At 43.5% G+C, this 22,142-nt stretch overlaps 3 protein-coding genes across 5 annotated transcripts; 2 read left to right on the top strand and 1 right to left on the bottom strand.

The window, feature by feature from the left end:
- On the top strand, positions 1-10,365 carry LOC127766897 (chloride channel protein CLC-d). 3 transcript variants are annotated; one of them, XM_052292067.1, is made up of 23 exons: positions 7-458; positions 551-623; positions 2,232-2,453; positions 2,535-2,581; positions 2,706-2,804; positions 3,376-3,450; positions 4,554-4,642; positions 5,422-5,562; positions 5,654-5,724; positions 6,172-6,251; positions 6,331-6,480; positions 6,581-6,640; positions 6,725-6,799; positions 7,713-7,864; positions 8,038-8,173; positions 8,249-8,380; positions 8,482-8,559; positions 8,670-8,725; positions 8,809-8,886; positions 8,969-9,125; positions 9,224-9,325; positions 9,416-9,457; positions 9,879-10,365. In XM_052292067.1, the coding sequence occupies exons 1-23, from the start codon at positions 246-248 to the stop codon at positions 9,936-9,938; spliced, it is 2,388 nt and encodes a 795-aa protein (XP_052148027.1). In that variant the 5' UTR covers positions 7-245; the 3' UTR covers positions 9,939-10,365. The 3 variants fall into 3 exon arrangements, 2 of the variants coding, with proteins under 2 accessions (XP_052148027.1, XP_052148026.1); XM_052292066.1 differs by having other exon boundaries at positions 8-458; positions 9,416-9,462; XR_008016316.1 differs by lacking the exons at positions 9,416-9,457; positions 9,879-10,365 and having other exon boundaries at positions 1-458; positions 9,040-9,125; positions 9,224-9,285.
- Positions 10,366-11,108: 743 nt separating this feature from the next.
- Positions 11,109-13,448, top strand: LOC127767371 (proteasome subunit beta type-2). The gene is made up of 3 exons (XM_052292686.1): positions 11,109-11,400; positions 11,576-11,699; positions 12,905-13,448. The coding sequence occupies exons 1-3, from the start codon at positions 11,243-11,245 to the stop codon at positions 13,259-13,261; spliced, it is 639 nt and encodes a 212-aa protein (XP_052148646.1). The 5' UTR covers positions 11,109-11,242; the 3' UTR covers positions 13,262-13,448.
- A 199-nt stretch (positions 13,449-13,647) lies between these two features.
- Positions 13,648-17,598, bottom strand: LOC127767369 (uncharacterized). The gene is made up of 6 exons (XM_052292685.1): positions 16,688-17,598; positions 16,113-16,215; positions 15,527-15,582; positions 15,058-15,222; positions 14,347-14,460; positions 13,648-13,946 (listed from the first exon to the last, which is right to left on the bottom strand). Exons 1-6 carry the CDS (start codon positions 17,351-17,353, stop codon positions 13,854-13,856), a joined length of 1,197 nt encoding a protein of 398 aa, XP_052148645.1. The 5' UTR covers positions 17,354-17,598; the 3' UTR covers positions 13,648-13,853.
- Between the last annotated feature and the right edge of the window lie 4,544 nt (positions 17,599-22,142).

The raw sequence follows: 22,142 nt of genomic DNA, 5'->3' as shown, positions 1-22,142 counted from the left end.
CCGCGACGCCGACCGCGCCGACGAGCGCACGAGGCGACGGCACAAACCCCACCCACCCAAAACACACACACACACACACACACACACACACACACACCACACCACACCACAGATTTGACCAACCAGCAAGTCTTCTTGGCTCAGCTTTCCTTCTTCCCCACACCCGCGCAGTAAAATTCCCCCCCACCTCTCTCCGTCGTCGAGCCGTTGGAATCGCATCTCGGGGGCGGGGTCCCCCCGATCCGATGCTCTCCGGCGACCAGGACCTACCCGACGGCATCGGGATGGCGCGGCTGGCGTGGACGCGGCTCCCCACCGCCGACGGGGCGGGGGCGGGGGCGGAGGGGCCCGGGCCCGTCCCTGCCTCCCCCTCGTCGGCAGGGTACGAGCTCTTCGCCGGCGGCGTCGAGAGCCTCGACTACGAGGTCATCGAGAACTACGCCTACCGGGAGGAGCAGGTACGCGCGCGCGCGCGCCCACGCTATTGCCCTCGTCAGCGAAGGTGCGGTCTCCGTGTGAGCTTATTTGGTGGGTTTCTGTGTTTGTGCAGGCGCAGCGGAGCAAGTTCTGGGTGCCGTACTACGTCATGCTCAAGTGGCTGTTCTCCTTGCTGATCGGCGTCGGTGAGAAACACTCTCGATGGCTTGGCTTGTCTTGTCTTGTCACTTTGTTTTGGTAACTTCAATGGAAAATGCCGTTTCTAAGAGATTAGGCGTAAGAATGCTGACTCGGAGGTAACACTACGAGTAACATAAATCATTGCTTAGTGTGTTCTTCTAATTGAAGACCTGACCATGGACACCAACAAGGCAACAACTCGGCTGGTTCAGTCTTTATAGTGTGACATGGCACATAGGCCAATCTTTCTGTTTGAGTTGACGACTACTTCCTGAGCACTCAGTAACTTCATTTGTCATCTGGCCTATATATCAATCACAAGTGATGTTTTTTATTGCCTAGCAATGTTAAACTAGAGTAGTTGAGCTAAGGATGGAGTTCAGACGCCTCTCGTGATCTCATCGATGAGTTATATGTAGAATGAAGTCCCAATGGATAATTTGATCTAAGTTTGGGATCCACTGAACTATGTACGGAAGTCAGTACTAACCAGAAGAGGCCAAAGGAATGTTTATAGATTAATTATCAAACAATATGCTATCTACCAAACTTTATATATTTAATATTATTTAGTTAATTTTGCATACCTCCATGATAACACATGTATTTATTTGTATACTTCAATTTAATAATAATGGGAGGTTAGATTGTTCAAGCTAGCATAAAGTTCATTTTTTGCCTCTACCCCCTAAAGGGTGTTTTAGATATTCCTAGTGGAATCGATTTGATGCTGAACCTTGATCATGCGTACATTGTTCTGCTGGTATTTCTATGCAAAATCTCTAGTCCACCCCGCGTCATCATCCATGGCAAATTATGTTCCTAAATGAATTAATTATCAATCTGGCCTGTAAGTACTTTCTAGAGTTGGGAATGGGATAATTTGCTAGTGTAGTTATATTATGGCCCACAAGCTACAGGTCAAGGGTTCAAATGCCGGAAAACCACAATAGAAAATCCACACACATAGCGCTACCTGATTCAACCAGCAGTATATGAGAGTCGAATTACAATCTTCAGTCAAAGAGTTGAGGTGCCACACCATTTGTAATTGTAGTATGCAATGGTTGGCAACTTGGGGTGTAAGTGATAGCTAATCAGAATTACTATCCCACTTCTTGCATCGGGTTGAATTATCCCATCTTCCATGATTAGGATTAGCAGATGATAATATCGGAGTTAGGATTAATAGATTATATTAAATGAATTTCAGTATTTCTTATTATGAATCTTTGTACTTATGCTGATTCTACATAAGAGAGATGATTCACTATCTTCTGGGGGGGGGGGGGGGGCTACAATTTGTAAATATCATCTAAAGTTGATTAGGGTCCAGCAATAATTTTAGAGACGTGGCCTTCTCTTTCTGAACTGAAATTCTCTTTCATCTTTCATATGTTCATACTGGAAATAGACAGTTTAAGCATACAACAGGCTACATATTTGCCAAGGATGGTTGTATCGTACATCCAACGTCATGTTTTAGTCACAGTATGACACATTTTATACACGGTGCAACACTTCATTAAGAATTGCTACTTGCTTTATTCTCATTGTCAGTTCTTTGTGTCAACTGAGTAAAGCTGTATATGATGTTACCATCCTGTTTTCAGGTACTGGATTGGCTGCTATTTTTATTAATCTGGCGGTTGAAAACTTCTCCGGCTGGAAATATGCTGCAACATTTGCTATAATACAGCACTCGTATTTTGTTGGGTTCTTTGTGTACATAGTTTTCAATTTAGCCCTCGTCTTCTCATCTGTATACATAGTAACAAACTTCGCACCAGCAGCAGCTGGATCTGGTATTCCGGAGATCAAAGGTTACTTAAATGGTAGGTTTTAAGTACTGGATACTAAAACATCATGGTTTGCCAGCCTGACCTTTGTGCTCTAATTTAAGATCTTTTTTGCAGGAGTGGATACACATGGAATCCTCCTTTTCAGGACATTAGTTGGGAAGGTGAGTTTAATTTACTTTCTTCAGCTATTATGGTATCAAAATATTTTGGTGCCCATGTAGCCTGTGCAGTTGGCCAGTTGTGCCCCCATTTGCATCATGGTGAAACAGTTCTGTTTTGAGTTAGATCTTTGGGAGCATTGGATCAGTTGGAGGAGGTTTGGCTCTAGGAAAAGAAGGGCCTCTTGTTCATACTGGGGCATGCATCGCTTCTCTTCTGGGACAGGTATTTTATGTTGGCGATCTAAATTTCTGCAACATTTATCTCATTTCAAAACAAAGATTTGGATACATCTTCGTTTTTAGCATCTAACACAGATATATATGGAATTGGTGGCAGTTATCAGTTGTTTAATTAGTTATTACAATATAGCTTGCTACCAGCATTAATTTACAAAAAAAACCTTGAAAAAGCCACTGTATCCATATTCATAGTATATGATAAAAATGATCATTTTAGTATGGTTTTCTAAACTAGTATCCTGATTTATTACGCAAATAATTCACAGTGCAAATCAGTACTTGACTAAATGCTGTGCTTGGGGGAAGAAGTAGAGCTGTAGTTCACTGTTTATGTTCACAACTCGACTGACTGGTTACTTACTGTACATGAAGCAATCTGTACTTCTAATCACTGTTGTTTAGTCCACCAAAGCTTATTACATCATCCATTATTATCTAAACTTGTAAGATTTCAACTTTTTTATTTTATTCCATGTTAACTCAGTAAGTACTTCATGGTTATCTTGGGTAAGTGAGTTTATGCTGTCAACTAATTCTTGTGTGCATGTGCATAGGGTGGATCAGCAAAATACCATTTGAGTTCTAGGTGGGTACGGATTTTTGAAAGCGACCGAGATCGGCGAGACCTTGTAAGCTAAATGTGAACTACTAATGTATTGATAGCTGTTAAATAGATTCATGACTCTACTGCTTTTTATACTTTTTAAGTTTTAAACCTTTGAATTAGCTTGATTCTTCTGATCTCTGTTTCTCAACTAGGCCATTTATAGAACTGAACAATCTTGAGTCTGTAAACAAATGCAAGTTAATCATAGTTTTTTTTGGCATCCAGTCAGGTACACAATGTGTAGCCTGGTTGAAAAACATATTTTGGAGAAAACCTGACGGGTGTATGCTATGACATGCTATTTTTGATTACTACGTAATATTGACTAATGTTACTTACTATCCACCCTATTTCGATCCAAGAGACGTCCTTGTTGCTTAGACACTCGTAATAGTAGGCTACATGGCCCTAGTATTGTCAAAAAGTAAACCTCATTGACACTAATGTGTGCCTTCTCTGTTAAAATACGGGGTCATTTTGGGACACAAGTCACACAGCGCTCCTTATTCATCACCTCCTATTGTTCTCATATTGACCAGTATTTTCTCTATCAGCTGCTGTGACCAGTGGATGAGTATGAGCATGTGGTGCTTATCTTCTCGAACCTTAAAAACTTTGCTACGTTTCATAAGATATCTGAATAGACGAAGTTTCTTTTTCAAAATTAATCTCTAAATAGATGAAAATGATATTTAAAACTTCTTTAGGAAATTATTTTTTTTGGTCTTAGCAATCTATTTTATCTGACACTTCAATTTCAATTGAGAGCTCATGTTTAGAGTTTTTTTGAAATAAAGCAGCTTGTTTGTGGAGATTCTACTTAAGAGTAATAATTGCCAAATTAAGTCTATTATTCAACTTGTTTTTCACAATGTTTTGTATGCATGCTCTGGTACTACAATTTATATGAGAAAAGGTCAACAGGATAAAAAAAAAACACCAGGGTGAGACTTTCCTTGTTTATTTCATTTTGTATGTTGTGGACTTGTGGTGTATACTGTTGGGCACATTGTTGGTCCTGTATCTAAGATGGAATAGATTTATCGTCATGTGCATCTTAGCCATATTTGTTGGAATGGATGTATTACCATATCAAAGATCTTAAACCTATTAATATTTCAAAAGGTGACATGTGGATGTGCAGCTGGGGTTGCTGCAGCATTCAGAGCTCCGGTTGGTGGGGTACTATTTGCCCTGGAGGAAGTTACATCCTGGTAAGAATAGCCTTTTGTCTTACTTTATTAAGAGTGGAGATAAATTAATTAGTAAGCTAGTAATTTGGATTTTTGGACCAATGGCAAGTGGTAACATATTCTAGTTTTCGAGATGCTATACTTTTGACTGTTGCTTTCTTTTAATTCACTAAACAACACTACTGGTAATGATATCGTGTTCCATATGCTTGAGAGTAAACACCACCTAAATGCTCAGGTTGTTTGATTAAAACTTCTGTATTTAGTTTTATTTGCCAACTGATATATTTTCTTGCGAGAATGGTTATTCCTCTCTTTAGTTGCCAGCAACAGCCTATGGTACTTATGTGGCTGACTGCTTGAATAGCCAAATGACTAGAAATGGTTTGGCAGCAGTTTCTAAGTAATTATATGCTAATAAAGGTGAAGTTGTTGACTTCATGGTGCCTGTGGTCACTGAATGTGGGCCAGGATGGCAAATTATATGCCACTCATATGTTAAGGATAATCAAATGTCCCCAGAAAAAAAAACTGTGTCCATAGGGATAATTTGTTGATTCTGACTTCTATTGCATGACACTCGATACGTTTGTCAGGGTTGAGTACCTGATGGATGCTGCCACTTATGTGGCAGCTTATTTGGTGACTGGATCAGAAAGCTTATATGATACTTTTCGTCTTTCTATGCATTTCAACTCAAGCGGCGTAGTTGACTGACATGAACTATTTTGTTCAGCTGTGCACCTTTCTCTAAAATGCAATGCCATATGATTAATTATTTTGCCATTATGTTACTGTAGGTGGCGAAGTCATCTTATGTGGAGAGTATTCTTTACATCTGCTGTTGTGGCTGTTGTGGTGCGATCAGCAATGAACTGGTGCAAGAGTGGAAAGTGTGGTCATTTTGGATCTGGGGGTTTCATAATCTGGGACATATCTGGGTAAGAAGTTTTATATCGTATTTGGGATTTGCTTGAATCTGCAAATTATGTTTTGTAATCTTGTTTTTTTTTTTTTTTCACTTTTCTTCAGAGGCCAAGAAGATTACTCCTACCAAGAACTATTGCCTATGGCAATTATTGGTGTTATTGGTGGATTTCTAGGTAAGTAAATGGTATGTTAAGTTGATCTCGTATATCTAGAAAAATCTAAGTGAAAATTTTGTACATAACAGTTTTTTCTGTGTTGCTTAGGACATTCTAATTATTTATATATATTTTTTTCTTCTTTCTTGGTAGGTGTGTTCTCATTATGCCGCTTACCAATTAACAGTGAGAAAATAATGCGGATACACTGTAGAAATGAATCATATGTTCACCTCTAAGTTGCTGTAAACCATTTTTTGTGATAGCTAGTTAAATTGCTCCCGACATCTGGTAGACACCTCTTTATTCTCAGTGGTATCAGCCTCTCTGAAAATCAAACTGCTAATTGAGCAAAGCACAACCAAATGCTGAAAAAGTTAGCAGACTGTATATTCAAGACATAGGAAATCCTACTATACTTAGCCTTTCCTCAATCTAATCTAATGCCTTGTTTTTTCTTTTCAGGGGCATTATTCAATCAACTTACCCTGTATATAACTAAATGGCGTCGAACATATCTTCACAAAAAGGGGAAACGAGTGAAGGTATAAAGAAGAAACAATGTATTAATGGTAGAAAAAGATGCTCTTTTAGTTCGAGAACTAACATCCATCCATTTTCCAGATCTTTGAAGCATGCCTTATATCTTTGGTTACATCCACAATTTCCTTTGTGTTGCCATTGATGAGGAAATGCAGTTCATGTCCTCAGTTAGAAACTAATTCTGGCATCGAATGCCCTCGGCCACCTGGAACAGATGGGAATTTTGTCAATGTGAGGTTTACTTTGTAAATTTCTATTCAATCTATATATTCATCTAAGCCACATTAATTCAGTTGTCTTCTGTTATTTATCTGTTGTTTTCATCGTGCAGTTTTATTGTTCTAAAGATAACGAATACAACGACCTAGCAACCATTTTCTTCAATACTCAGGTTAAAATATAATGGAGATCAATTTCTTTGGTTAGATTTTTTTTGTATTTTTCCTTGTGACTATTCAACATCATTTTCTTGCAGGATGATGCAATACGTAATCTATTCAGTGCAAAAACATTCCATGAATACAGTGCACAAAGCCTTATCACCTTCCTGGTAACCTTCTCTCTCTATTTACATATTAGCATATGTAATATTGGACATCTCCTTTTTGGTCTTTACTTAAAAAATTCCACGTGCACAGTACAAGGCTGGAACAGATTGTGCTGCACTACCATTAATTTATCTTTTATTTTCTTTTTCTAGAAAACACAAGAGAACTACATTTCATTTCATTAAGGGGAAGAAAACAAAGGGAAGAAAATTACAAAGTAGGAGAGACCAAGGCCCTCCCACCGAGACACACACACACACATATGCACGCACACACAACCCAGCCCATACTGGGGAGCGCTAGCTGCCCGAGTTTGCCGACCCACTAAGAAGATTTTGGAGTGCAGAAGCCCCTGCAAGACACCATAGGCTACCCTTGTTCTCTACCTCCTGCAAGACCGTTGCAACTCTAGGATTGGCACCATTGAAAACACAGTCATTTCGATGCTTCCAAATCTACCAAGCCACTAAGATAACCAAAGAATTAATCCCTTTTTGCACCTCCTTCGGCTGATTTGTAGTAGCCTGGCTCCACTATCTCAAATAATGATCAGCTGAAGGTTTAGGCGCTGCATCAGTTAACCCTAGACTTTGATTAATTTATTATTTTGTTGATTGTATCGATTGGGATTTTTTTGATTATGTGTTCCACTAAATTCTTCTAATTTCATGTTTATTTCATTTTAAGTTGTTAAACTCGTGCATTTTGTATGATACTATGATAAGGAAAGTTAACTTGGATCTCATAAAAAGTTGACTAATGATTAGGAAAGTTAACTTGAATCTCATTTTAAGTTGTTCTTTTAAAACACCAAGCTGGCTATTCCAAAATCTTACTCAAATTATTTTGATGACTTCTGAGGTGTTAGAATCCTCTCTCCCTATATTCTTACCTTTCTTTTATTACTGTGCTCAGGTCATGTTTTACTCCTTAGCTGTCGTGACATTTGGAACCGCTGTTCCAGCTGGTCAATTTGTTCCAGGAATAATGATCGGATCAACATATGGCCGGCTTGTTGGAATGTTTGTTGTTAAGTTTTATAAGAAGCTAAATGTTGAGGAGGGCACGTGAGTTCTTACCATCTAGCTTATTCAATTTATATGTTAATACGGCTTCTAATTTTTGCATCCAATAGCCCTTGATTTCCTTTTTTTTCTAGATATATATTTATTTTGGCAGAGAATGATGTAGGAGTAACTTCCTACTTACGAAGTTACATTTTGATGTGATTTTGTTATAGGTATGCTCTACTTGGTGCTGCTTCCTTTCTTGGTGGCTCAATGAGAATGACTGTATCTTTATGTGTTATAATGGTTGAAATTACTAACAACTTGAAACTCCTGCCGTTAATCATGCTTGTGCTTCTGATTTCTAAGGTATATATGTGCAACCCTTGTCTCCTTTGATGAACATAATTCAATAAAATGCATCTTCTGATTTCTTTTATGTAGGCCGTGGGTGACTTTTTTAATGAAGGGCTGTATGAAGTGCAAGCCCAATTAAGGGGCATCCCTTTACTTGACTCAAGACCCAAACAGGTTATGAGAAATATGAGTGCGAAGGATGCCTGCAAGAATCAAAAGGTTTGGAGTAGTTATATCTATTTAAGTGGGATTGAGAAATATATTCTTTATCAATAGTGTTCCAATTTCTAACACTTACAATCTTCTGTTTTTTATGTTAGGTTGTGTCCCTTCCTCGCGTTTCAAGAATTGTTGATATTATTTCTGTTTTGCGAAGCAACAAGCATAATGGCTTCCCTGTAAGTTACAAAGACAGTTCATTAAACATGTTTCTGTGGAGTCTCCGGCAATTGACTCTTTTAGGGGATTAAGTTGTTGAATCCATAATTAATTTTTATGAGGATTTCAGGTTGTTGATCGTGGGCAGAATGGCGAGTCACTTGTCATAGGTCTGATACTTCGTAGGTAAGATACAATGCCAAGTTCTCTCTTGAAATTGTTGATCTGTATTACCTTGTTCAGTGACCCAAATCATCCTCTTGTTGCAGTCACTTACTTGTACTTCTGCAATCTAAAGTAGATTTCCAGAATAGTCCTTTCCCTTGTGGACCTGGTATACTCAACAGGTTTGTGCTTTTCTATCATAAGTAGAAAATATGATTATCTAATGTAGTTTCCACTGGTAATAATGTTTTTTTTGCTACAAAGGCACAATACAAGTGACTTTGTTAAACCAGCATCGAGTAAAGGAAAGTCAATTGATGATATTCATTTGACAGAAGATGAGCTAGGGCTGTATTTGGATCTCGCCCCATTTCTAAATCCTTCTCCTTATATAGTGCCAGAGGACATGTCCTTAGCAAAGGTATAGTCTTCTTCTTCATCATCATCATTTTTGCTTTTAACCATGCCTATTTTATTGAGGTGTGATGCATGCATGATCTTTCTGCTGATAATTTTCAGGTTTACAATCTCTTCCGCCAACTAGGATTGCGACATATATTTGTTGTTCCACGGCCTTCTCGGGTTGTTGGATTAATAACAAGACAAGATCTTTTACTTGAGGTGAAAAGCAAACTCATGATACTGTCGTATAGAAGTTAAGAAATATTAATTGTCTGGACACCCTTTTAAGTGTTAATGTCTTGATTGTAGGAGAACGGCAATAATGTGACAACTGAGCTCCAGTCGACTAGTGTAAGGTTTTGATGCTGCTGCCCTCAAATTTTGTCTACATTTAGCAAAACTCTTCAGTTTTCCTCATTCTGGTTCTAACTGTATTTGCTTATAGCTCAAGGTTTATTTACTTGGTTCGTACTGGCAATTTGGCACTGAACTTTAGGAACTTTTAATTGTAGAAATTGATATAGTTATGCCCTTTTCTTCCTTGATTTTGGTGATACGTTGACATGTCCAGGGACAGAGAGAAGGCTATAGTATTTTGTTTTTCACTAGCTGAACCCAGTAAATCACTTGCATATTCTGATGACATCTTTTATGTAGTACTGGATTTGCTTGCTTTTATTTTTGTAAAAAAACTGCGGGGCAAATCAACACATTTTATTCATTAAGCAAGTTCTGCCATTTTGGATTGACTGGGAGATATTCTTTTATGCAGGGGTCAGCTGAATGGCAAAATGCTCAGTGGCAGCACACATCTGGGGCATCCTCTTCTTGATAGTATTGTGGTTGAGGAGTAAATACATGTGACCATAATCTCTCAAGATAATTTTGACCGCAAGCAGCTAACCTGTCACTGCATCCTGGGGCATGTTTAGCTCCTCGAACAAGGCGGCCCTGGACTCTGGCTGATGCAACATGAATTGGATTCTGCAATCCTATGCGACAGAAAGGGTAGCAATGAGCTATCCTCATGTAGTGGCTAATTAGGTGATTTGCCCCATACCTAGGATACTAGTTAGGTGATTGTAAGTTGTAACTCGTAGAAATGTTTAGATGTTTATACCCATCATCCGTGCATACCACGAGAAAACATCTGATTATGTTTACACAACGATTTTATAGGATTCATTTTTCTTTACAGGAGTTTGCGCATGTAAATACCTTTTTTTTTCTTAACGGGAATTACAGGGAAGCCCCAGACCTGAGGCATGAGTTCCTTAAATTGTTGCCCCCGTTTGCACAAATTTATGTTCACGGGTTTTTATCTGGGCCTTTGCTTGTGCTAGCTATTTACCAGTTAAAATGCTCATAAGGAGCTTCAAGCCTGCACTGGAGGCAAGAATAGATGTTTGTCGACTGAAATGAACACCCTGTTGCCGACACGATGTTTGGTCGTCTAGAAATTTTGTCCACCAAATTATTTTGAGAGATTATACGATCAATTTGTGCCTGTGTTTAAGTTCTTTCATACTCGATTTGGTTAGTGAAACCAGCACATGCACATCTCCGTTTTCGATCCGACGTCCAACATCCACTTTCTCAACGCGTTGGAGTAGGCCCGGTTTACTTTCCAAAACAAAAACTTTTCACCCATTACATGAAATATTTGATATATGCGTGGAGTATTAAATATGGATAAAAAACCATTTACACAGTTTACGTGTAAATTGCAAGACGAATCTTATAAACCTAGTTGTGTCATGATTTTACAATGTGGTGCTACAGTAAATATTTGCTAATAAAAAATTAATTAGGCTTAATAAATTCGTCGACTACACTTAATACTTTAAATATATATCCGTATATATGATTACATTTAGACACCCCAAAGCAAAAAAATTTTGCCCTGTAAACCGGGCCTAAACACGGCCCGGCCCACTAAAACCCAAACTGCTCTTCCGCCCTCCTCACCCCGATTCTTTCTTGCACCCGAAGACGAAGCGAACTCAACTCCTTTATACACCTCTTCTCTCTCCTCCCCTCTCGCTCCCGTTTCTTCTCACATCGGCGAGTTCGCAACCTCCTCCCTCCAGGCTCCACTTCCCAGACGAATCGGCGGCGGCGGCGGCGGCGGCGGTGATGGAGTGCGTTATCGGGGTCGTCGGCCGCGACTTCGCGGTGGTGGCCGCCGACACATCGGCGGTGCAGAGCATCCTGGTCCACAAGACCGACGAGGACAAGGTGATGGTGCTCGACAGCCACAAGCTGATGGGCGCGTCCGGAGAGCCCGGCGACCGGTAAGACCCCGCCGCCGCCCCCCCCCCTCCTCTCGATCCTCGCGTTCGATCCGTCCGCCGGTTTTGTTTTTTAGGGTTTGGAATTGCAGCGATCTGGTCCCCCGATCTGGTTTGGTTATGGAAGGGGATGGGTTTTTGGTCCTTATTGCGGTTGGTGTGCTTCGTGTGTTCGCAGGGTGCAGTTCACCGAGTTCATCCAGAAGAATCTCCACCTGTATCAGTTCCGCAACAACATCCCGCTCAGCACCGCCGCCACCGCCAATTTCACCCGCGGCGAGCTCGCCACGGCCCTGCGGAAGGTACCGATCCGGATTGGCTTCTCTCCCCGTTTTCCAGTGTTCTATTGTCGATTGCGCCCAGCGGTTGGTCTGATCAGCTATTTACCGATTGTGGCGTTTTATGGTTCTATTCGGTATGCTTGTGCGGATCTAGATTATATGATATACTGTTCATGTCTGTGCATTTGGTACTTTGGTGTTATCATGCATATGGAGTGGTCTTGTGGTTGTGATTGGGAAATTTTTGCAGACTCATATGGTGGGTTATGCTTACTAACTGAATAACCTTGTTGGTTTTGTTTTGCACAATAAAATTACATGGACAGTTTTTATCTGTTGTTACGTGTTGCTAGTTGTTTAAGCTAAGATCAGGCTATACCTCTAGTGGTGTGGCTCCTCTTGACTCCTGGAAGGGTGCTTGGTTACTTGCTGTTGAAATCTGCATCCGTTTTGATCAAATGGCTACCATGTTTTCTTTTCCTCAGTAGTGATATCTAGAGGCCACTTTGCCACTATCGTCACTAAATAGAGAATGTACAATTTGTTGTTACCATTTGTTTGAAGCTTGAACAACATGAAATGAATCAATATAATAATCTTCATCTATTGCTACAAATCGATACTCATTCATACAAGTCAAGTTAGGACCCTATGAAATTTAATAGCTGAATTGCAAAGAGCCTGAGAGCAACTCTGCTGAGGTGTATTGCGGGCCTGCAGCAAACTAAACATTATAATAAACTTAAATTATTGTGGAAAAATATTAGATGCTGGACATAAATCAATGTTAGATTTTAAGTGGAAAATCATTGGGTACTCATAGGAGCTGTGCCCACTTGATGCAAGCTAAATGAGTCTGTCATACACTATATGGGATGTTTCAACCTTCAACTATAATCAACAAATGTTCTCTAGAAGCCTGTTATTAAATTTTCCCAAAGTAGTGTAATTACATATTTTTTCAGTGTTTTTAGCATTAATTTGATTGGGAACTTTTACATAGAAATATTTGTTGGCATGTTTATATGTACTTCTCAGATTTTTGTGCTATCGATACTTAAGTTAACTCTTTTTCGTATACCTTGCTTTGCTTTTTGTCTAAAGAAGTATTGATAAAAATTTACAATGCTTGAATGTGGTATATAAACTTATTTCTTGTTTTCCTTTGCCCTATATGTTCCTTCCCTGAGACTCTGAAGCTATGTTTCACGTTTCGTTCCTTGCAGAATCCGTACTATGTCAACGTGTTGCTTGCTGGATATGATTCGGATGTTGGTGCCTCTTTGTATTACATTGACTACATCGCAACATTCCATAAGATCGAAAAGGGTGCCTTTGGGTATGGCTCCTACTTCTGTCTCTCGCTGATGGACAAGTTATATCGTCCAGACATGTCAGTCGAGGAAGCTGTTGATCTTGTTGACAAGTGCATTAAAGAAATTCGGCTCAGGTTGGTCGTTGCTCCTCAAAACTTCATAATCAAGATTGTTGATAAAGAGGGTGCTAGGGAGTATGCCAGGCGTGCATACACCGACAGTCCACCGGAAGCTGCAACATCAGAAGCTGCAACTGTAGCAGCCTGAGTTGTATCTGCCATATGGGTGTGAACCTTAGGTTTCCGAGTACAATTGCTATGTAATCACAAGTACTGGGATCTGAGAACTTTGTTGCAAATTTTCTTCCTCTTTTATTTGTGTTATTTATTCTGTTTAACTGTTTCATGTTCGTGAATGCTGTGCAACTGGATTTTATAGACATCTTTCTAGTTCCTCCTGTTCCCACAGTTGCAAGAGCTGCGGTTTTCTGAATATTGCTGAGATTTGTGTGATGCGTAAAATATATGGATCGAGCAACGCATGTGTCTGAACTGAAACATCGCAAGGGTTAGAAACAAAACATCACGAGATCACTTGTCTTCCCACAGCAGAAAAAAAAAATGCAACATTGCGTGACAGATTCCAGTACCATATCCATGAAGGCGGATGCACCGAGCAGAATTGGTATTCAACTATGTGTCGGCATTCTATTTACAAAGACTGTCAGGAAAGACTACCGTACAATTGTGTTGCGAGAATGATGTAGGCCAATTTTTTTTACGTTACCTATCTTTACAACACAACCTGAGCTATAGTTAATAAGCTGAAATACGGCAAAAATGAATCTAAAATGCATCCTTCATAGGGGTCTTAAAAGCGGGTAATCTTCGAGCAGCTCTCGTTCTGACAATGTGTCATTCTCATTTTGTGGAGTCCATAGTACCTCAACTGCCTGCAGAGAAAAACAAGAGAATAAAAATAAGAAACGTCAATATTACAACGTAATCATATCAACAGAGGTAGATAATCAGTTAATCAACCGGTTTTTTAATCCTAATGCTCATTGAATGTTCATTACAACGAGATAAAGATTTGCTGCAACTTCCATTTGCAGAGTTTCAGTCTACCAGCGTTCTTCAAGGTTAATGTACTAGATAAATATATTGCATACTGAAGTGGAACAAGATTTTTTCCTTTTCGATAATAAAAGCTTTATTGAACTCAGCCCATTACGTCAATGTGGAACAAGTTTGTAGTGTCAGCAGATCGCTGCTTATATTTATGTTTTATTTCAATGAAATTGGAATGCCATGAACAGAAGAATAAGAACATCAAAGGAACAAGCAGGGTACCAGTATTTTTCTTGATGGTATGGCACCAAGCTTCTGTAGAGCTGTCTTCAAGTCACCGCTGCCATTTATACTGGGTAGCTTATGTACACCCTCAGCAGCAACCAATATGGTTATCTACGGATAAGAAGCAAAAGCATATAAGATATTGCATGATGATTGCTAGCAACACAGGTAATCAGAAACATTTTATCGATCAAACCTACAAATGCTGGAATTAGAACATGAAAACCCCAGGAACACCAGAATAGTGCTATATGACTGGAATTATAGTGTTCTTTAAATGTAAATTGAAATGATAAAAGGAATCCTACATGGTATCATCGTAGTAACTCAAAATGAATTTGCTACTAATGCTAGATTGCTAGCCAATAAATCACTACTCCATTATAAATGAAAGTTCTTGAGTAACAACAATTTGTGCTTCATAGCAGTTCAAAATATTGATATTAAAGTACAAAAGAAGTAAAGAACAGTATGGGTAAGGCAATATCACTAATAGGGGCTATATCATGACAGAATCTTCCAATGCCGTCCATTATTTTTATTCTACTAGGTGAAAATATACAAAATATCAATCACTCATCAGTAATGGGGGCTATATCACTAATGAAGTTCCCATGTTACCGGCCATTGCATGATGTCAAGTATCACATAAAAGGGAACGCCTTGATCTGATCACCTGATCACCTTTTCCTAAAGAAAAAAACATACCACAATGTACTCGTTGCTAAAACCGCTCGATCTTTGGCTGCCTGCTTTCTGCCTCTTGATGCTGTTCACATTCACAAGTGTCTCTTCATCAAATTTGCCTCTTTCCTCAATTGATAGTTGATTAAAACGTTTCTCCCCATCATCTATACTTCTTTTCACATCAACCTTTAGAACAAATATTAAAAATATATACAGTAAGGAGCTTGTCAAAATTCAAATCTATATGACCTGGCAACAAATGATTACTACATGATATAGTGGCCGCGCATGTTATACATTATGCCTATAGATTATATAAAGAACACATATAACATTTCAAACATTTCTTTTCATTTTTCTGGGAGCGATAGTAAAACTTAATTACATTCTATTGAAGGATGAATAGAAGAATAAGATGATTTCAGTAATAATACATTGGAAGAGTGAAGGGTAAGTGATAAATAAAAACTCAAGGACAAAGTATGCATACTGATGAGTAAGCTGAGATGCAGCAATCTGGATGCCGAAGTAATGCCAATGTTGTCTCTGCAAAACAGAAGAAAAGAACCATAGTTCAGATGATTTCGACGCAATAGTAAAAAATCTTAAGAAAATATCATAATATCATATCTTGGTATTTTTCATTCAAAATGAATTGCAGTGTAATGTAGGTTGGACACTTTGACTACATAGCTACATTATCACTAACAATTTTATTTCAGGAGCATGTATAACCGCCAACAAACACAACTAGTAAAAAACCACCATTTTCTTTTTATTTTTACATATTGCTCTCCAAAACCAAAACCCCCTCCTGATATCCATTATAGATGAAACTTTGCCGGCCAATATGAAAATGATCTTTCTGAACAAACCAAGGTAGATAAACTCAGTCATCTGCTACTCAAACATAGCACTCAAAATAAGGCACTCAAAATAAAAGCGGTATATTGACATCAAGTGCCAGCAATAAGAGCCAAAAGAAACAGAACTATGCCATTTCAAAATATCTACACCATAAAATTACTCTGAAGTAGAATGAAGCAGCATATATGATCTGATAGCTTTGGTTTTACCAGTTAGCACATAGCTCAGCCCTGCCGGGGTAGAAGTATCTGCCTTCTCAGCTATCTGATCAAGCTCTTTCTGAAATGATCTGGCCATGCCCAGCAAACCAACCTAGGAACATACTTATAGGTTAGAAAGTAAAAAAAAAAAAAAAAACTGATTCCTCTTCAATCCCCTCCAATCCCGGATTGGAGGGGATTGAAGAGGAATAATTCGACACCACAATAGGTGTGGAATAAATCCCTTCCAAATCCCCTTTAATCCCTTTGTGGGCAAAGGTATGAACCGAACAAGCCCTAAGAGAAGAATTTAGCACTTCAGAAAGCAACTCACAACCAAATACTAGCCTCAAATATCAATTCTAATCAAGCCTCACGGTAGACCAGTCTATCAGGCCATGCTCGATTACAATGTCACTCCGTGCTAATCAAGAAGTGGATTAAGTATACTGTATAACTAACCAATCTAACAGCAATTCATTTGCATCTCTTCTTTGCTAACATAAGAAATGATCATGGCAATTGGTCCTCGCTAATGTAAATTGCTTCGATAAATAAAATGTTAACCGAGGGACGGGATGAACCTGCAGCTTGAGAACGGTGGTCTTGTCCGTCTCGGTGAGCACGCTACCGCCGGAGGAATCGGAGAGGAACCCGGCGAGGTAAAGGAACGCGGCGAACCCCATAAGGACGAAAAAGAAGCTGGATCCCCCGAACCCGATGCCGACCGCCGGGCCGACGGACACGAACGGCGAGGGCGAGTAGAAGGGCGCGGCCGAGTACCCGCCCCTCGGCGCCGGCGCGGTGTACCCGTAGGACGACGGCGGCGACGACGACCGCGACGAGAACGCCGACCCGCCGACGCGGCCACCCGATGCCGCCAGCGCGGCGCCGTGGTGTGGCCCCGCTGCCGCGAGCAGCGCCCCGGCGAGGAGCAGCGCCAGCGCGGGCTTCTTGAGCGCCGCGAGCGAGTCGAGGAGGGACCTCTTGATCGCGTCGAGCAGCGCGCGGGGCTTGGGCGGCGGCTCCACCGCCGCGGGGGACACGGACACCCGGCGCGCCGTGTCCGGGTGGGAGGCGCGGAGGGGCGGTGCCACCGCCACTGCCACCCCGCGGCGGGAGGGGAAAGGCGGCGGCGGCGGCGGCTTGAGGAGGAAGATGCCACCACGGGGCTGCACAGGCCGCCGCGGCGGCAGCGAGAGGAGGCGCGGGGTGGCCTCCAGGAGCAGCGAGGTCGTCGCGGCTGCCATGGCGGCGGCGCACGGGGCAGGGGGGGGGGGGGGGGGGGGCAAGCAGAAGAGCGGGAGGAAAAGATATTTTTATTTTTGAGAAGAGTCGGGTTGTGGGGGGGAGAAGGATCAGGATGTGAGGCTGCGAGCGGGCGGCGTTCGGATCGCGAGCCGCGCGGCGACGTGGAGGATTGACCGGCGACGAAGCCCCCGCCCTCGGCCCCTCGCTATGTCTTCTTCCACCGCGGCGCCGCAGCAAGAAGAAGCGCACGGCTTTGGAATGTCTTGTGCTACTAGATTGACCGATTGTTAGGCAACTGGAGGAAAGCGGATTGGAAGTTCAGACAAACGAATTGATGACAAGAATAAGATAAGAATATAATTTTTAGTCCTAAGATTTTTAGTCTTAATTTTTTGTTTGGTAGAGATGGTGAAAATTGATATGAACTTTAGTTAGATACTATATCTTAGATCTTAAGTTAAAACGGATGGTTAAGATTTGTTTAGGTTAAATAAAGGAAAAATTCACTTCCAATTACCATCCCTGGCTACCACGTATTAATAAATCATGTGCACCATATATTCGGCAATATATCTCTTTCCCTTATAAAAAATGCATTCTTCTAATTTAAAGAGTGTATTTATTTTAAGACGGAGGAAATAACTTTTAAGATACCATCATCGGACTAAAATGTTTCCCCCACAAGGCAGAGATGGGTAGGCCAACAAGGACACATGAGCCCGCTGCCCCTACGAAGTAAACCTCGGACACCGGCAACCATGAACAATCGTCCTGCAGGCTGCAACTACCGATAGGAATGCACATATTCGGAGCCATCGGGAATAAGCGAAACAATATATTTACAAACCAAAAGTAATATGTGAATAAAACTTTTATATACGTGTTATTAACAATATAAAAGCAAAGGCAAAACTCTAAAATCAACTCTAAAATTAAAGTTAAAAATTTAAATTTTAGCTAATAAGTATACGCATAAGCGAAAAGATGATGCCCATTGTCTCCTCGTCACCCCCCGCTCGGAGAGGCGTTGCAAGGCGCATAGGTGCCGGATCGGGTCACGGCCAAAAGCAACCGATGCTGTGAGGAGGTAACAGCACATGGATCCACCAAGCAGGTCTGACCATGGGGCGAATACTCAGACTCCACCAGCTCATCGCCTTTGCCACCTTCTCAGGAGGGTTTTTTTTTTTTTGAGGTAACGATGTCATTTCATAGATTAAGTAGCATCATTACAGAGAAGCTCACGGATACAATCCGGAGTGACAGAACGATAGACATTACTACCAGCAGGCTCAGACAGACGAGCTAGTGTATGTGCTGCAAGATTACACAAACGATTAACATGCATAAAAGTACACTCAGAGAACTCAGCCCCAATCCTCTTAATGTCGCTAATCAAGCAGCCAATTCTTGATCGATCCAGTAATGGAGAGATGATACGTTGGATGGCCGATAGGCAGTCGGAGCTAATGATTACCTTCTGGTAACCTTCCTCTTTTGCAAGTGACAGGGCGCGCCGGATCGCCACAGCTTCAGCCAACTCCGGCTGAGTTACATTCTGGACTCGTTCATTGAGAGCCAGTAGACATCTTCCATCATGGTCGCGTATGAGGAACCCAATGCCCATTTGACAAGAAGAATGAAACAGAGCAGCGTCACAATTGATCATCACAGTACCTACTGGTGGGGGAGTCCATCGTGGAATTGAAGGAGAGGAATCACCCCTGGGAGCAGCCTGTGCTTTGTAGCAATGTCGAACAATCATGTCGACATAAGCAAAAATTTTCTGGGCAACACGCTTTGGGTGAATGGATTCATTGTTATTCTTTGCATTGTTCCTCGCCTCCCAATGTGCCAAATAGTAACAGCGAGGGCTGTATTTTGGATATCTGTACCCCTGTTCAAAAAATCAAAGATCCATTGCCTCATATTCATTTTGCACCACGACCACTGAAGGACTTGAAGAAGGGCTCTCGCGTCGCCCTCCCCTCGGGTGACACGAGAGGCGCCGCTGCCGCCGTCTTCTTCCTCCTCTCCCCCTCCTTCTCTACCTCGCCGCTGCCTGAGCGGGCGCCGGCAAAGCCGCGCGGCCGCGGGGACGGCGGCGGCGGGGCTTCGCCTCAGCGCGCGCTCGGCGGCCCGGGGAGCTGGCCGGGCGGCGACGGTGGCAAACCGTCCGGATCCGCGCCCGCCCGGCCGGACCCGGCAGGGCGGCGCTTGGTGGTGGGGCGGAGTGGTGGCGGCGGCGACTGGCGGTGCGTGATGGCGACGTATAGGGCCGGCGGCGGCAGAAACCCCCGCCCAGATCCGCTCCGTTTTGGCCGGATCTGGCGGGGCTGACACCGGGCGGCGGGGAAGCAGGCATGCTGGCGGCGGGGAAGAGGCGGTGGCGGCGACGGTTGCGCGGGCGGCGCAGCTGAGGTCGCGAGCGACGCGGTCGGGGCGCGTGTGAGCATCACCAGCGGCGGTTGAGGCTGTTTGCCCGGAGGCCGGCGAGGATGGCGACGCGGGGCAAGCTCACGGCAGTGGCGGAGCAAGCTCGCGGTGGTGGCGGCACCGCGGAGCTCGCGGCGACGTCGTCGGCGACAACGGCGCGGGAGCACGAGGCAACGGCGACGGTGGCAACGGCGCGGATTTCATGGCGATGGTGGCAGCAGCGGCTTTTCGGCGGCGACAGCACGGTGGCTGGTCGACGGCATTGGCGGCTGTGGCATTGGGGCTCTCGCGGCGGAGGCAGCGACGCGGAACTCATGGCGACGGTTGCGGTAGCGGCTGGACGACGGCGATGGGGCTGTGGCTGGCTGGCGGCGAGGTGGCCGTCGGCAGCAGCGGCCGTGGTGGTGGTGGGAGGTGGCCTCGGTCGGCTAGCCGAGGACGTGGCAGACGGCTGCATCTGGCCGGCGCGGGAGAGTACGGAGGAGGGGTCAGAGACCGGCTTGGTGCAGAGAGGTGCAGCCGATGGCAGCAGAGGCCGGCTCGGCACGAGAGGCGCGGGCGGCGGAGATGGAGGCCGGCTTGGCGCGAGAGGCGCGGCCAATGGAGGGAGGCCGGATCGGCGCGAGAGGCGCGTCTGGTAGAGGAGGCCGGTTCGATGCGAGAGGCACGGCCGACAGAAGAGGAGGTAACCCTGGTGCGAGGAGGAGATGCCGGTGGGCGTGGCACGATCTTCGGCGCTCGAAGGCTGGCCGGCGGGGGGCGCCGGTGCGGGGGTCCCACATGTCGGTAGAGGTTGTGTGGTGGTGGAGCATCGGTGCGTCAGCCGTGGATTTGCAGGTGGTGTGCGGCAGGTGAAAACCTAGTCCGGCCTTGCCGGGCCGACAACGATGGTTAATTCCCCCTCCTGAGGGTATTGTCGTGCTGTCTCACCTCTCAAGGGCGGTTGCCGGGCGAAAGCCCAGTCCTAGCTCCTTTGAGCCCGGACGGACGGCCGCGGCGGTTTTTTCGTCGCTTTTCTTCTTGAAGACGTCGTTTTGGCACCCCCTAGCTATAGGGCGATCTCGTCTGTGTTCCTTTGTTGGTTTAGCGGCGGCCGGTCACGCTTAGCGGCGGCCGGTCCGGTGCTAGCCTCCTCCTGGTCGTGTGTGTTGGTGCTGTCGGTGTGTGGGGGGTGGTATATTTTTTCTTTTTTCCTGATTATGACCCTCCAGGGTTATAATCTTGTAATTCTTTCCTGCTCTATCAATAGAACTTCGCACCGTCTCGTGCGAGTCGTTCAAAAAAAAATTACCTCATATTCCCCAGCTCTCTCCTGCAGAGTTTCATTCCATACTTCTCTTTAACATCCTGCCAGACAGCAACAGCAAAGTGGCATTGGATAAAGATATGCTCCACTTGATCATCCCTACCACAGAAAAAACATCCATCAAGAGCTTTGATATGGCGCTTTCTTAGTTGGAAACCGGTAGGGAGGCAGTCATGTACCGCTCGCCAAAGGTTGATCTTCATTTTCCCCGGAGCCACAATCTTCCATAGCGATTTCCAGACCATCTGGTTATCTTGCCAACCAGATGGTAATCCTCTTCCATAGGCACTCTCAGGAGGGGTTGGTAGTGCTGTTGTCCATCATATGTCGTGGCCACCGTCATCCTGAGCATTTGAGGCATAGTAAAAAAACTGGACCGGCCCGGCGGTTCAACCAGAAAAAACCGGAACCAGTGCCACGGTTCTGTTTGCAGAAAAGACTGTCAATGTATATAAACCAGTATAAATCTGCTGAACCGGCCGGTTTTCTGTTGAACCGGCTTAAAACCGGAGCGGTTGGACCCTGCATGGAAAAATATAAATTTTAGGTTGAGCATAAGGGGAGTCAAACCCAGACCTCATGCCTGTGGCGCTGCATGCATTGTACTTTCTGACCTAACCAACTGTGCAAGAGATATTTGTTGGTGAGAATAGAATACCTATTCTATTTAGCAATTTAAAGTAAATTATGACTTAAAAAATAATTAGCCATGAACCGGCTGTCTGACCGGTAACCAACGAGCTCACTAGGTCAGTCCCCGGTTCAGCTTTTTCACTGGCGGCTCATTCTAGCCATGGCTGAGCGTAGGGAGGAGAGGGGAGGAGCTACATGGGTGGTGGCTATGGCCGCCCTTAGGGGCGGCGGCGAAGGTGATAATGAAGCTTTAGAGTTTATTTAGATCTAGATCTAAAGGGGCGAGAGGGAAGGAAAGGAAAGAGGGACATAAAGTGGTGGGAGGAATAGGGAGGTAGCGGGATGCCCGCCGCTAGAGGTGGTGTCACTGGCGATGGCAAAGCGGCGTTGTGTGGTGGGTGACGCGGACCTAA

The sequence above is a fragment of the Oryza glaberrima genome, chromosome 3, assembly GCF_000147395.1.
Source record: "Oryza glaberrima chromosome 3, OglaRS2, whole genome shotgun sequence".
Taxonomy (NCBI): Eukaryota; Viridiplantae; Streptophyta; class Magnoliopsida; order Poales; family Poaceae; genus Oryza; species Oryza glaberrima.
This window is presented reverse-complemented; position numbering and strand designations above follow the sequence as displayed.

Excerpts from the sequence above, each read along its gene's own strand:
- LOC127766897 (XM_052292066.1), top strand. The coding sequence starts at position 246 with ATGCTCTCCGGCGACCAGGACCTACCCGACGGCATCGGGATGGCGCGG. Across the intron at positions 2,454-2,534 it reads GATCAAAGGTTACTTAAATG|GAGTGGATACACATGGAATC; the intron begins GTAGGTTTTAAG and ends TCTTTTTTGCAG. Across the intron at positions 9,463-9,878 it reads CTCCAGTCGACTAGTGTAAG|GGGTCAGCTGAATGGCAAAA; the intron begins GTTTTGATGCTG and ends TCTTTTATGCAG.
- LOC127767371 (XM_052292686.1), top strand. The coding sequence starts at position 11,243 with ATGGAGTGCGTTATCGGGGTCGTCGGCCGCGACTTCGCGGTGGTGGCC. Across the intron at positions 11,401-11,575 it reads TCCGGAGAGCCCGGCGACCG|GGTGCAGTTCACCGAGTTCA; the intron begins GTAAGACCCCGC and ends GTGTGTTCGCAG. Across the intron at positions 11,700-12,904 it reads TCGCCACGGCCCTGCGGAAG|AATCCGTACTATGTCAACGT; the intron begins GTACCGATCCGG and ends CGTTCCTTGCAG.
- LOC127767369 (XM_052292685.1), bottom strand. The coding sequence starts at position 17,353 with ATGGCAGCCGCGACGACCTCGCTGCTCCTGGAGGCCACCCCGCGCCTC. Across the intron at positions 15,583-16,112 it reads GCTGAGCTATGTGCTAACTG|AGACAACATTGGCATTACTT; the intron begins GTAAAACCAAAG and ends TCTGTTTTGCAG. Across the intron at positions 13,947-14,346 it reads TACCATCAAGAAAAATACTG|GCAGTTGAGGTACTATGGAC; the intron begins GTACCCTGCTTG and ends TTTTCTCTGCAG.